General features: G+C 41.8%; 1 protein-coding gene across 1 annotated transcript; it reads left to right on the top strand.

The window, feature by feature from the left end:
• The first annotated feature begins 3,441 nt into the window (after positions 1-3,441).
• LOC122061879 lies at positions 3,442-5,401 on the top strand. Its single transcript, XM_042625405.1, has 2 exons — positions 3,442-5,202; positions 5,308-5,401. The coding sequence occupies exon 1, from the start codon at positions 3,442-3,444 to the stop codon at positions 5,074-5,076; it is 1,635 nt and encodes a 544-aa protein (XP_042481339.1). The 3' UTR covers positions 5,077-5,202; positions 5,308-5,401.
• The last annotated feature ends 9,466 nt before the right edge of the window (positions 5,402-14,867 follow it).

Genomic DNA, 14,867 nt, shown 5'->3' with positions numbered 1-14,867 from the left:
TAGACCACTGCCCGTTGATTGTCTCGTGTAAGGAAGTTCCCTGCCCTTCTAATGTGCCTTTCTGTATGCAGAGATTTTGGGAAGACCATGAAGACTTTATTAGATGTGTTCGATCATCTTGGACCGAGACCTCTGGGGAAACTCCTTTGTTTGTGGTGGCTTCTAAATTAAAGAGATTAAAGGGCCATTTAAAAAATGGGCCAAAAACTCTTTCCCTGATGCTGATGCTGAGGTTAATCGCATCAAGGGGCTTCTTGAGGATGTGATATCTTTAATTGAAGATAATGGTTTTAGTGAGGAGCTATTTCAGGCTGAAATCACTGCCAAAAAGGAGTATGAGGCTGCGCTGGGTCTTCAAGAAAAAGTTTGGTCTGAAAAATCTAGAATGAAATGGTTAAGATGTGGTGATCGAAACACGATGTTTTTTCATATGATGACCAAGATCAGATGGGAAAAGAATCTTGTTAAAGAAATTCAGGATGGGACAGGTGGTGTTCTGATGAACTCTATGGAAATTGGTTATTATGTGGCTAATCACTTTGAGAACTTTCACAAGAGAAGTATGGAGGTGGCAGCGTATCCCTCTGATTGTCAATGATGAGGACAACGTGGCGCTCGTAGCTTCTCCTTCGATGGATGAGATTAAGACAGCAGTCTTTGATCTAGATCCAACAAGCTCCCCTGGTCCTGATGACTTTCCAGGGAGTTTCTTTCGCACTTGCTGGAGTATAGTGGGGCCGGATGTTGGTGCAGCAGTGCAAAATTTTTTCGCAGAAGGGATCATTACAAAGGGTATTAATTCTAACTTCTTGACATTAATTCCTACGGTGGCTGGAGCAAACATGGTTACTTAGTTTCGGCCAATTTGTCTTGGAAATTTTGTTTTCAAGATTATTCCAAAAATTTTGGCAATGTGTATCTCTACTTTGCTGCCTAGGATTATTTCGGAGGAACAAGGTGCGTTCCAGAAAGGTAAAATCATCTCGTCAAATATTTGTATGGCCTCTAAATTAACCAATTTAATGCATTCCAAGACATTTGGTGGACGATTGGCATTAAAATTAGATATTCAGAAGGCGTACGATACGCTGGATTGGGCTTTTTTGTTTGACATTATGCTCAAGTTTGGTTTCTCCCAGATTCTTATTGATCGGTTGCATCAGATTTTTGTATCTACTCGTCTGTCTGTTCTGGTTAATGGTGGCCCGGTTGGATTTTTTGGGGTTGAGAGAGGCCTTTGGCAAGGAGACCCTCTATCTCCCATTCTATTTACATTGCAGAGGAAGTTCTTTGCCGTGGCCTTCGAAAACTCATGATGGAGAAGAAGATCAGCCCTTTGCGGGGCCCCAGGAAGGTTTTCACTCCCTCTCATTTGATATATATTGATGATATTTTTGTCTTTATTAATGCTAATCTTCGAGGGTTCAAGCAGCTTTGAAGATTTCTAGACAAGTATCAAGCATATTCTGGTCAAGTAATTAGTATGGAAAAAAGTAAGATGTTCCTTGGGAAAATTCCCCCTCAGCGAAAGCAGCAGATCAAACAGGTCATGGCTATCCCTGAATGCAATTTTCCAACCTGATACTTGGGTGTGGAAATTTTTAAAGGGAGTGTAAAGCAATATCTGATTTTGCCTTTGGTAGATAAGTTTAAAAGTAGATTATCTGAGTGGAAGGGCAAAATGTTATCCATGGCTGGTTGAGTGGAGCTGGTGAAATCGGTGATAGGGAGCATTCCCATTCACAATTTTGCTATTTACCTCTGGCCATCTTCATCTATAACTCTTATGGAAAGATGGATCAGAAATTTCATCTGGACGGGTGAAGCAGAGTCTTCAAAGTCCATATCTGTGAAGTGGCCTGATGTTTGCCGCCCTAAGGATGAAGGTGGTCTTGGAATTAGAAGGTTGCGGGAGGTTAATTTGGCAATGCTTGCTAAATTGGCATTAAGTCGGATAAGTCGCTGGCTGCATCATTCCTGAGAGGTCAGTTCCTTATGCTGTCTGGAGCACCCAAAAAATCCTATGTTCGGTCCTCTATTTGGCCAGGTATTAAAAAAGTCTAGGATTTTTTTGCTTCTCATGAAAGGTGGATTTTGGGCAATTCATTTGATATCTCCTTCTGGTCTAATCGATGGCTATCAGAAAATTCAATTAGCGACATTGTAGAGTTGGGTAGAGATTATTCAATGGAGTCAAAGGTTGCTGATTTTATAAATAATGGGCAGTGGGACCTTCCGTAGGTAGCATCTCCTCTCCTACAATCCATCCTAGATCAAATTCTGAAATTCCCTTTGCCTTCGGTTTCACAGTGTGATAGGCGAGTCTGGGATTTGACCCAATCTACGCTTTTCTCAGTTTACTCTGCATGGGAGGATCTCCAGTCTAAATTGGTGAAGGTCCCTTGGTATAATATTATATGGGCAAAAGGGATCACTCCTCGAGCCTCAGTATTTGGGTGGAGGGTGGCTCACGGCAGAATCCCTACGAATGATAAGGTAAGAGCACGTGCTATCTCACTGGTCTCAAGATGTGATTTATGCCATGCAGAATCTGAATCTATTGACCACATTTTCTTGAATTGTTCATACTCGATTATGGTATGGAGGGAGGAAGTTATTCTTTTCTCTTGCAGGTTTGAGAGTCTCTCTCTCTTAGAGAGAGAGAGAGAGAGAGAGAGTAGATCATCTGTGTGGGAGTTGAGAGCAGCGTCGGAAGCAGACTGTCGGAAGATCCACGGAGCAGCGTCGGAGATCAGACACAGATCCAGTGATCTGTGTCCGATCCACGGCAGCGTCGGAAGATCCAGTGATCTGTGTCCGATCACTCTATCATTAGATCGGACACAGACTGTCGGAAGATCCACGGAGCAGCGTCGGAGAGCAGCGTCGGAGAGCAGCGATCGGACTGAAGATCCACGGAACAGCGTCGGAGAGCAGCGATCGGACTGAAGATCTGAAGACTCCGATCGGAGAGCAGCGATCGGAGAGCATCGTTTCCTTATTTCTTTCATCCCAAAGATCTGAAGAATCCGATCGGAGAGCAGCGTCAGACTGAAGATCTGAAGGGCGGTCTCCGTCAGATCCGATCGGAGAGCAGCGTTCTTCCTTTCGGAGAAGCGATCTTCCTTTTGGAGGAGAGATAACAGATCCGATCGGGTTTCCTCTGATCAGGGAGAGAAAACAGATCCGATCGGGAAAATGATTCTCTAGGAGCACAGACGCAGCAGCGATCTTCCTTTTTGGAGAAGACGGAGGAGGTTTTCATCGAAGGATTGAGAGACACGCTCGAGATTCTTTGAGGCCGACCGGGATCGTTTTCCGGCAAAGAACCGGGGGGAAGACAAAGAGGACCTGGCCGGGCGAGTTCCTATGAGAGGCTCATGTTTGGCAGGTGATTGAATCCTCTGGAAGAGAGGTTTTCGGATCTGTCTGGGGCTTGTGATGGGTGAAGGAGATAGAGCGACCTGCCTGACAGGGGAAAGAAACGATGGCAGGCTGCCGGAAAGAGGCAAACAACTATTGATCACGGAATTTTTGCGCCCTGCGTGTCCCTCCACTCCTGATGTGGTTACTGCGGTGGAGCAAGGGGAGGAGAGGGAGGATGAGAGAAATAATGAAGATGGACAGCCAGTGGATCGGAAAACCCGCAAATCTTATGCTACGGTGACAAAGAAGACCCTCCCTGACGTGGAGGATCTCCCAAATCCGATTCGTGTTGGATCTCTGACGAGGGTAGTGATTCCACAGGAAGCGTATGAAGAGAAACTGGAGACTTTTTCCTTTGCGCTGATAGGCAAAGTAAACTTCAGATTTGTATCTATGGATGATATAAGGTGCGAGGTGGTTGCAAGTTGGAGGCTAAAGGGGAACGTGAACCTTTCTCCCCTAGGGAAGGGTTTTATTCTATTTCGTTTTGAGAAGGAGGGAGATATGGCCTCAATATGGAGGAGAGGACCGATCAAAGTAGGGGGACAAATTATTCGCTTTCAGAGATGGCGCCCAGATTTTAATATTAATGATACTTACTCTCACACTAAGCTCGTTTGGATCCGATTCCCTGAGCTTCCCATGGAGTATTGGCATGAGAGAATCCTATTGACCATGGCAAAGGTAGCAGGAAGGCCTGTCGCCCTGGACAATAAAACATTAAAAGCAACGATGGGTAATTATGCAAGAGTCCTAGTTGAGATGGAGCTCAATGGCGTTAGAGTTGAGGAGATGCAAGTGGAACGAAGACAACCGGGAAAGGAGACGATATTCTGCTTCAATCAGCGAATCGTCTACGAAGACAATATGGTTCGATGCTTCTCGTGCAAAAAACTGGGACATCATGCGAACCAATGTAGAGGTAAAACGGTGGGGAAAATTGCAGTGGAGCAGCCTTCTCATAAGGTTGGCGGTGGTCACGAAGCTGGCAGGGATGACAATCTTTCACAAAAGGAAAGGAATATGCGGTCTCCTACCAGAATGGTAGATGCAGCAAATGGGAATACTTCCCAAATCAGTAATGAGCCAAACGTGGAGGGCTACCTTAAGTGCCAAGATTTAGTGGTGGACTTAAATGGTGAAGAATATTTCCCAACTGAGAATATTCCTCACAATGCTATGGCTGGGGTGGATCCGATGGGTGTTGGGCAGAGAGTGGATAATACTTTGGACGTGGATGTCCTTGGGTCGACCCGGTCTTCTAACCCGTCTGAGAATGAATCGCAGGCATCAGGTGAGGAGAGCGATCACAGGGAGGGTGATATTCAGGTCAGGGAACCTCAGACACAGAGGGAGTACTCTCAAATGGTACGTGCTTTACGACCACGGCGCAAAATTAATTACAAACCAGGTGGTAGGGGTGGCAGAGGGGGAAAGAGTGGCAGGGGCCAAGTTTGGGAGGGGGTTGAGAATAATTTGACTGAGCTTTCTCAATCGTGCCTGGTGGAAGGCCGAGTAGTTATTCATCATAAGGAAGTGGAAGAAATAGATATGATCATGCAGCGTGTTGAAGGGTCGGATAGACTTGGTAAGCACGTTTCTGAGACAGAGCAGAATGATGAGGCTGCTCACTACTCTGCCTCCATGTAACTGTTCATGAAGGTTTTCTTCTGGAACATCAGAGGAATTAAGAAGGCGGCAGGCAGGAATGCCTTACGACAGTTTATTAAGGATAGAGCTCCGGACATTTTATGTATAGCAGAGCCGATGATTGAGGTAAGTGCTTTTCCAAACTTATTTTTTAATAAATTGGGATTCAATAGTTCTTTCATTTACAATTGTAGAGTAGGGAAACCCTCTAATTTGTGGATTTTATGGAAGAGAAATTTGAACACCCCAGATGTTGTCTCTGAGTCTGAGCAGCACATTTCGATCATTATTAAGTGGGAATTGAAAAGGTTCCAGATTTCTTTCATTCATGCCAGCAGCTTTAGAGTAGGAAGAAGGGATCTGTGGTTGAAGCTAGTGGCTGATCTCCCCCAGCCTCTTCTTCCTTGGGCTATAATTGGGGATTTTAATGCGACTTTGTTCTCCCATGAAAAAAGGGGGCCAGGGAATTTTAGTATGGGTTCAGCTGCTGAGTTTGGTGCTCTGGTGGATGCTTGTGGGATGGCCCAAGTGCCATCATCGGGGAGGAAATTCACCTGGTCTAATAATAGACGTCGTGGTAATGTTTTGGCGGTTCTGGACAGATGTTTTTGTAATGAAGAATGGATTGACTTTTTCCAGGATTGTGGACAACGGGTCCTCCCTAGAATTGCTTCGGATCATTCTCCATTATTGTTCACCTCAATTTTATCTCAACGGCCCGGTAATTGCCCCTTTAGGTTCCATAAGTTCTGGATGGAACATGGAGATTTTGAGCAGGTTGTTGCTACATCATGGGAAGAGTGGGTCTCAGGGAATCCGATATTTGTTCTCATGCTGAAACTCAAAAGGTTGAAGGGTGTGCTCCGTAATTGGGGGAGAGAGGCTTTCCCGAATTTCAATAAAGCCCTTGTGGAAGCCAAGGATAAGCTAGCGCAGGTGCAACAGACTATTGAAATAAATGGCATGGATGATCAGTTGTTTGGGTTAGAAGCTGATGCGAAGACCTCTCTACTAAAAGCAATGGAAAACCATGAAAAACTTTGGGCCGAAAAAGCCAAAGTTAGATGGATGAAGCAAGGGGATCGCAATTCTAGGTTTTTTCATTTTTCTGTTAAAATGAGAAGACTCAGAAACTCTATAAGAAGTCTCAAAACTCCTGATGGGACTTTGGTGGAAGGTAATGACCAGATTGGGAATTATACAGTTCAGTCATATGAGCAATTTTACAAAGCTGTGCCTCTTGTGGAGCATGTGGAGCTTCTTGAAAATATACCTATGATTCTTAATCAAGGTGATCAATATGTGCTCGATGTCTTACCAGGGAATGAAGAAATCAAAAGAGCTGTTTGGGACCTGGACCCAGATAGCTCTCCTGGTCCGGATGGATTTTCTGGAGCTTTCTTTAGAAGATGCTGGAATATTGTCGAGTTAGAGGTGTGCAATGCAGTTAAGTATTTCTTTAGTACTAGTCATTTGCCCACTGGTGTGAATAACAATTTTTTGGTACTTATTCCTAAGGAGGAGGGAGCATATTCTATCGATAAATTCCGGCCACTGTGTATGGGGAATTTTTATTGTAAAATTCTTTCCAAAATAATGGCAATGAGGCTTGCTAAGTTGCTACCTAGGCTGATATCTGAAGAGCAGGGGGCATTTCAAAAAGGAAAGTTGATCCATGACAACATCAGTGTGGCCTCAGAACTGGCCAATATGATGTTTGCTTCTATGAGAGGGGGAGGTCTGGGATTAAAAATTGACATCAAGAAAGCATATGATACTCTTTCGTGGTCCTTTATGTTTCAGGTGCTGCGTCGCTTTGGATTCACAGAGAAGTGGATAACATGGCTGAACCAAATTTTGATATCCTCTAAGATATCGATTTTGATTAATGGAAGTCCACAGGGATATTTTGGTGTGGAGAGAGGGCTGAGGCAAGGGGACCCAATATCTCCCATGCTTTTTATTATTGCAGAGGAAGTGCTTTCGCGAGGTTTAAAGCATCTGATCGAGATTAATCAATTGAAGCCAATTCATGGGCCTCGCGGTGTCAAAATTCCTGCCCATATTCTATTTGCAGATGACATTTTCATCTTCTCCAATGCTTCTATGAGGTATGTGAGGACTCTTAAGGAATTTCTTCTAAAGTACCAAGAGTTTTCTGGGCAGGGCATCAGCTTAGAAAAAAGTAAACTTTTTTTGGGAAAAATATCACCTTCCAGGAAGCATCGAATATCTGAAACTTTAGGCATTCCCATGTGTACCTTCCCTACAAGGTATCTAGGTGTGGAAATATTCAAGGGAAGGATTAAAAAAGATACTTTGTTGCCGATTATGGACAAGGTTAAGGGGAGACTGGCGGGTTGGAAAGGGAAATTGTTGTCAATGGCAGGTAGGGTGGAATTGGTTAAATCGGTGCTTTCGGGGATGCCGACTCATAGTTTCTCTGTTTATTGGTGGCCTGCATCTCTTGTGGCAATGATGGAGAAATGGATGCGAAATTTTATTTGGACAGGTGATGTTGATACGGTTAAGGCTGTCACAGTGAAGTGGGACTCTATGTGTAAGCCAAAGGATGAGGGAGGGCTGGGTCTTAGGAGACTGCGAGATTCCAATAAAGCAATGCTGTGCAAATTGATTTGGAGGATCAAAACGGAGAAGACAGCAGCGTTAACCTTTCTCAGAGCTCGATTCCTAAAGAAGGATGGAAGATCCTTCAAAAATTGCAACACCTCCACTATTTTTGCAGGTCTCAGGAAAATGTGGTCCTTTGTGGATGACAAGGAGCGCTGGATCATTGGGAACGGTCAGCTTGCAAATTTCTGGAAGGATAAATGGTGGGGTCCAAAATCCATTATGGAACTTCTTTCGCTGGATAGTGACCATACTCTCTCTACATCAGCAAAGGTGGGGGAGTTTATCATAAATGGAGAATGGTGTCTACCTGAGGTAGTATCTCCTATGCTCAATGAAATTTTTGGACAGATTAAAAAGATTGACATTCCGAGTTTGCAGATGGAGGATTTCAGGGTGTGGTCGCTAGTTCCTTCAGGGTATTTCTCCTCAAAGTCGGCTTGGGAGGCTGTTAGAGTGAAATCCTTGAAGGTGAACTGGTCTTCTTTGATTTGGCAGAAGAATCTTCCTCCAAGACACTCCATTTTTGGATGGAGAGTGGTGCATGGTAGAATTCCAACGGACGACCTGGTTTGCCAAAAAGGTGTTTATCTCCCATCCAGATGCAACCTGTGTGGAAAGGCTGAAGAAAGTATGGTTCATATTTTTTTACACTGTTCATTCTCCATTTCAATATGGAAGAGTTTTTTAGATTTTTTTGGAGTGGCGTGGGTAAATCATCCAAGCATTCAAGCATTGTTCCAGTGGTGGAAGAGAAAATCTCAAGTGATTCAGCTAAAGAAGCCATGGAAGTTGGGTTTGATCATCACTATCAACCATATTTGGTGGGAAAGAAATAAAAGAAGGCAGGAAAATAAAGAAAGGGCAGGGCGGTATGTCTTTCAAAGTATAAGGCAAGAGGTTCAGCTTTGTTGTGACGGATCAAGTGAAGAAGTTCGTTCGATTTCAGACTTGATGACCTGCAGGAAGATAGGTTTAAGTATTAGAAATCCAACTTCCCCATCACCTCTTGAGGTTCACTGGTGTAAGCCTTCCAGGGCGTGGATGAAGATCAATGTGGATGGAAGTTCGCTTGGTAACCCAGGTAATGCAGGTGCTGGTGGTGTCCTACGGGATGATAAAGGCAAGGTAATCGACTCTTTTAGCATTTTTCTGGGAGTCAAACAAATATATGAAGCTGAATTTGAGGCAGTCTTGGAGGGTATTCTGCTAGCTAGACACTATCATGCTAGGGGTGTTTGGATTGAGTCAGACTCAGCGTCCGTGGTCTCAGCAGTTCAAAGAAGGGAGATTCCATGGTTTGCCCTGCAGAAATGGAGATCTGTTATTTCCTTTTTGGAGTTGGTGCAATGGAAGATCACTCACTGTTTTCGTGAAGCTAATGTAGTCGCAGATTTTCTGGCTAGGAAAGCATCTAAATCTTGTACTTCAGAATTCTCAGTGGAGTTCCCGAGACATGTAGTTGATGAGTTAGCTTCTGATGCATTGGACAGGCACCGTTTTCGATTTGGCTAAGCCCTTTGCTTGTTCCCTCTGCTGATGGCCATGCCGAAGGTGGAGGTTGCAAGTGGGTTTAGTGGGATCGGCCTGCCCTTTTGTATTTTTCTTCGTTTTGCTTTGCTCTCTTTTAATAAAATGACCTTTTACCAAAAAAAAAAATGGTATGGAGGGAGATCTTGGATAAGTTTGAAGTTTGATGGCCTGGTTTCCCCTCTATTCAGGAGCTATTCTCTTGGTGGAAAAGGAAGATGCTGGTGTCTCCTATCAAGCAAATCTGGGTTGCTTCTTTGGAATTTGGGTTACATTACATTTGGCATCAGAGAAATCGTAGAAGGATTGATAACTGTAGCATGCAATCAAGTTTGGTGGTAAAAATGGTGTTCAATGATCTACAAAATTTTTCTACCATTTTCCCAATAGCGGTCAAATCTCTTATTGATTTGCATCTTTCAGCATATTTGAATTTGCTGAGAGCGAATCCCATGCCAAAGGTGATTAAGGAGCTGCATTGGATTCCCCCTCCGGAAGGCTGCTACAAAATCAATATTGATGGTTGCTCGTTAGGCAACTCTGGATATGCAGGTGTAGGGGGAATCGTGAGAAATCATTTGGGAGGTAATGTGCGATGTTTTTCATCCTTTACTAGAATATCCACAAATTTCGCAGCTGAATTTACAACCTTTTTTGAAGCCATACGAATTGCTAAACAAATGGAGTTTACCTGGATTGAAGTGGATAGTGATTCAAGAGCTATGGTCTGGTGTATTAAGAAGGGGCAGATCCCTTGGAATTTCAGACAGCTATGGCTTTTCTTTGAAAATTATTTGCAGAGGATCAAATGGAGTATTCATCATGTCTACAGGGAGGTCAACACTGTGGCAGATGGATTAGCGAAGCATGCAGCAATATCGAAATCTTCTATGGAGTGGATAGCGTCTCCTCTTTTTGTAGTTTCTGATATTGAATGGGACGCTATAGGAAAACCAAGATTCCGATTTGAATAATTTCCAGTTGTTTTGTTTTTCTTTCTGGTCTTAATTCCTCCCTGCTAATGGCCATGCCGAAGGTGGGGTAGGGATTGAGAATTTTTTTTTTTTTCCCAACTGGGTTGTTTGTGTTCTTTCGATCATTTTCAATAAATATACTTTGCTGACCTTAAGCAAAAAAAAAGGTAATCAGCCACCTAATTAGCCTCTCTGATGTATGGTGAAACTTATTTTATTAAAGCGTTGAAGAATGGAGAAGTAATCAGCAATAATCATAGATATCCTCCATGGAATAAAGTGAATAGAACGATTCAAAATTCAAACAACTATCAAGTTATCACTTTCAGTAAGGAGATATCGATACCATCTAGCAGCAGTAAATAAAAGAGCTTTTTTTCGATAGACATCATATGTATTAAATATAAAAAGAAAAATAATAAAATAATGTACAAAACGGATGGCCATGCAGAAGGTGGACTGTAATCTAAATTTCTTTTCTTCTATGGTATCATTATGTATTGCATTCATTCTTTTCTAATAATATTCTTTGCTAATCTTTAGCAAAAAAGAAATAATGTACAAAACTGAAAGGAGCCAAGTAGAAACCCCAAACAGCCAAACCATACTTGGATGGGATAAATTGGAAAATATCTCATATTTTCAGAGAAGGTAATACCATTGCAGACTTCTTAGCAAGAGATGCGGCCAAGTCTGGTGTCTCTGGAATTAATGTAAATTTTCCAGGTCATGTAGTGGAGCTTCTTAGCAGAGATGCTAATTGAAGACCTAATTGTAGATTCTGCTAATGTTCCCTCTCCCTCTCCCTGAAATGGCAATGTCGAAGATGGGGGTTTGGAGAGGTTTGATTTTTGGGTGTCAGTTGATGTAATCTTTTCTTTTTCCGCTTTCTAATAAAATTCATCTTTCAGCCAAAAAAAAAAAAACCCCCAAACAGCCAAACTGAGGATTGAGAATGAAATCCTACTCCACCTTCAGCATTGCCATCTGTAGAAGAAGGAGACCAAAACACAACCCCTACACAAAGATAAAATTAAAAATAACCCATTAAGCCATCCTAAATCCAGGACGACCCAAAGCATCCATATCTAGATCTTTCTTGACCAAAGCCGACCATACTGTCACTGGGGTTGAAGTCTCAAATTGAGCTGCTGTCTTTGAAAGAAAATCAACGATTGAATTCACATCACGAAAACAACGACTGATTTTCCACTCCACATGATCTAAAAACCTCATGCACGCTAGCCACCTTTAACGAACGATCCAAGGAACCTTGTTATTCTGAAACAAAGTAACCACTACGACCGAATCACACATTCAATCCACAACCTTTGGATGCCCAGATTTTGTGCATGTTCTATCCTAGATATAACAGCCAAAAATTCTGCCTCAAAATTGGTATGAATACCAAGAAAATCCCTGTAATTTGGCATAACCTTCCCTTTCTCATTTTGGAACACACCACCAACTCCAAGATCCCCAGATTGCCAAGAAGTAAATAAAAGAGCTTGTCATAGAAATTTTCAATTCCTCTAGTTAAACAACGAAGAAACTGACCTGATGAATCCCGACAAACACCTCCACTGTATCTGGGCATGGGAATGATAGACTGAAAGGGTTCCAAATAGATTGAGTGACTATATTTTTTTTCTTCCCTGCTATTGACATTGGGCTAGCTAGAGTGCATACAGTGAGCCCATTTACATTATGGGGTGGGGTAGAAGTAGGGGAATCATATCCTCTCCCGTTGCCACTGAAGGCCCAACGCGCATCTGATGACTAGTAGAACCCCTTGTTTAATACTATCCCTGTCTTGAAGTGTGCCAGAGTACCTTGTGCTATAATATGAAGCCACCAGATGACATGCATGTATTGTCATAAATGCTTTAGATGCCCATTCGGTAATTCCCCTTAATCACAAGGAGGCCAGCGGACTACTTGTTTGGGTTAGGTGGGGGGATGCTACGCTCCGAGGGAATAACGGGGCAGCGAATTCATCCATGGCTTCGCATTGAAAAAGACGTAGTAATAGTTCCAACTCTATAACAACTGTTAGATTGGGATTACATTTATGGTATACAATAAACTATATTTCTTCTCAGCTGGAGAAGCCTCTAAAATCAATCTGCAAATGGCAAATCAAATGTATCAATCAATTCAAGACTATTGCGGGTAAACCCTAAGGGTTTGGTCTAAAGGTGTGATTTGTTTGGGCCATGATACCTCGGAATCTTTCACCACTCAGTGAACGGATCTGATGTTACCCCCCTCTCCCCATATCTTTCCCCTTATTATATGGTATCGATGCTCACGAAGAATGGATGCGCCCATTCACCGTGGCCTTAGGAAAACTCGGTCCTATATTTAAATACTGTATTGAATGACTTTGAACTTTTTGAAAACCACTTTTACTGTTATGTCAAATAATAATTTTTAAGAATAAGACAAAGGGAAAACTTGAAAAACACAAATAAAACAAAAAAGATAAAAAAAACCAAAAACAAAAAACAAAAACAAAAAATTGAATTTTCTTATATATCTTTGGCTGTGGGTTTGGATGTTTGATGTTTAACCTCTCTATGATTCTATTTTAACTAATTATTTATTTATTTATTTAGTCAATCTTTGCAAGTCACTCTTAGGCTATGTTTGGTAGCTAAGAGAAGAAAAGAAAAGAAAAGAGACGAAATGAAATGAAATGGTGAGAAAATAAAAAGAGTATGTATGTTTGGTAACCAAGAGAAGAAAAGAAAAAAATAAAAAAAAATTTGAATTTTAGGAGAGAGATAGACACATAGGAAATCATTGTGTAATCATTCATTTTTTGTCTTATTATGTTTTCATATTTTCTCATGTTTTCTTGTGGTTTTTGCAAGATTTTTTTTTTTTTTTTTTTTTTTTTTTTTTTTTTAGGAGCAAAAGAAAACTCCACAATTGCCATGAGGAATTTTGAATTTCAAAAGCTGAATCTTCTCTTGGGTAAAGACATACCAAGTGCAAAGAGAAATTCTTAACCCAAGAAAAAAAGTACAAAATGTATACTTTTTTTCTTTTCTTCTCTTGGCTACCAAACACAGCCTTATAGTCTTATCGTGCTTTCTTTTTTCTTTTTTTTTTCATCTAATTGCTCAAATCCAATGGTTTAGAATGCTGTGGACGCGCTGATCCAAACGGAATAGCATAATACTACTCGTGGGTGTGTTAAACGCAAGACTTCCTTATTAGAGGCAGCTGTGGAGTGAGAGTCTCCAATGGCAAATGGTTGAGAAATGCATAGATGACAAGTTAAAGAAGTCCAACAGGGCAATAAGACTAAAACATATTATCAAAATCCAACATATGCTCTCCAAAAAAAAAAAATTAACTCCACCATATGAGAAAGTAGATCTATGTTTCTTTCTTGACTAATGATTACAAGGTTGGATCAATTTTGATGGATGGTGCCAACTTAATAGAGTAACTAGATAGAAGCACAGAGAAAAAATAACCTCCACAGTATATATTAAGTCTGATATGAATTCTGATATTAATGCTTAATTCCCCATCCCTTGGTATACATCCCTATCTTGGGGTATCCTTGATTGGTACCCTCTGCAATAATGCTTAACCAACCCATGCAACTCCCATGGTATATCTTGTGGGTAAAAACTAACCATAAGATGACTAAGATAGTCTCAGAACGGTGAGTGACGGAAAAATAGAGAAGCATTATGACTTTGAGCGTGAAGATGCTTAATTTTTTTTTTTATTTGATTAAGAAAAAAAAAAAAAAAAAAAGGAGGAAGATATCACCTGTCTATGAATTAGCAATCAAACATAAGGTATGTATAATTAACATAAGTGAGAGCACACATAAATTAAAAGAAGGAGGGAACGTGAATCTTTCTCCCCTAGGGAAGGGTTTTATCCTATTTCGTTTTGAGAAGGAGGGAGATATGGCCTCAATATGGAGGAGAGGACCGATCAAAGTAGGGGGACAAATTATTCGTTTTCAGAGATGGCATCCAGAGTTTAATATTAATGACAATTACTCCCACACCAAGCTCGTTTGGATCCAATTCCCGGAGCTTCCCATGGAGTATTGGCATGAGAAAATCCTATTGACCATGGCAAAGTTAGCAGGACGGCCTGTCGCTCTGGAGAATAAAACATTAAAAGCAACGATGGGCAACTATGCAAGAGTCCTCGTTGAGATGGAGCTCAATGGAGTTAGAGTTGAGGAGATGCTAGTGGAACGATGACACCCAGGAAAGGAGACACTATTCTGTTTCAATCAGTGAATCGTCTACGAAGACGATATGGTTCGATGCTTCTCGTGCAAAAAGCTGGGACATCGTGCGAACCAATGCAGAGGGAAGACGGTGGGAAAAGCCGTTGTTGAGCAGGCTTCTCACCTGGTCAGCGGCGGTAGGACACTGGCAGGGACGACAATCCTTCACAAAAGGAAGGTAATCAGCGGATTCCTACCAGAATGGTAGATGCAGTAAATGGGAATAGCTTCCATATTTGCCATGATCTACACGTGGAGGGTCCCCTTAATTGCCAAAATTTAGTGGTGGATTTAAATGGAGAAGAATATTTCTCAACTGAGAATATCCCTCAAATATTTCTCAACTGAGAATATCCCTCACAATGTTGTGGCTGTTGAGGATCCGA

The sequence above is a fragment of the Macadamia integrifolia genome, chromosome 14 (genome assembly GCF_013358625.1).
Source record: "Macadamia integrifolia cultivar HAES 741 chromosome 14, SCU_Mint_v3, whole genome shotgun sequence".
Lineage (NCBI taxonomy): Eukaryota > Viridiplantae > Streptophyta > Magnoliopsida > Proteales > Proteaceae > Macadamia > Macadamia integrifolia.
The sequence above is the reverse complement of the archived record's forward strand: the minus strand, read 5'-3'. Positions and strand labels throughout refer to the sequence as shown.

Coding starts and splice junctions, on each gene's coding strand:
- LOC122061879 (XM_042625405.1), top strand. CDS start 3,442: ATGGGTGAAGGAGATAGAGCGACCTGCCTGACAGGGGAAAGAAACGAT.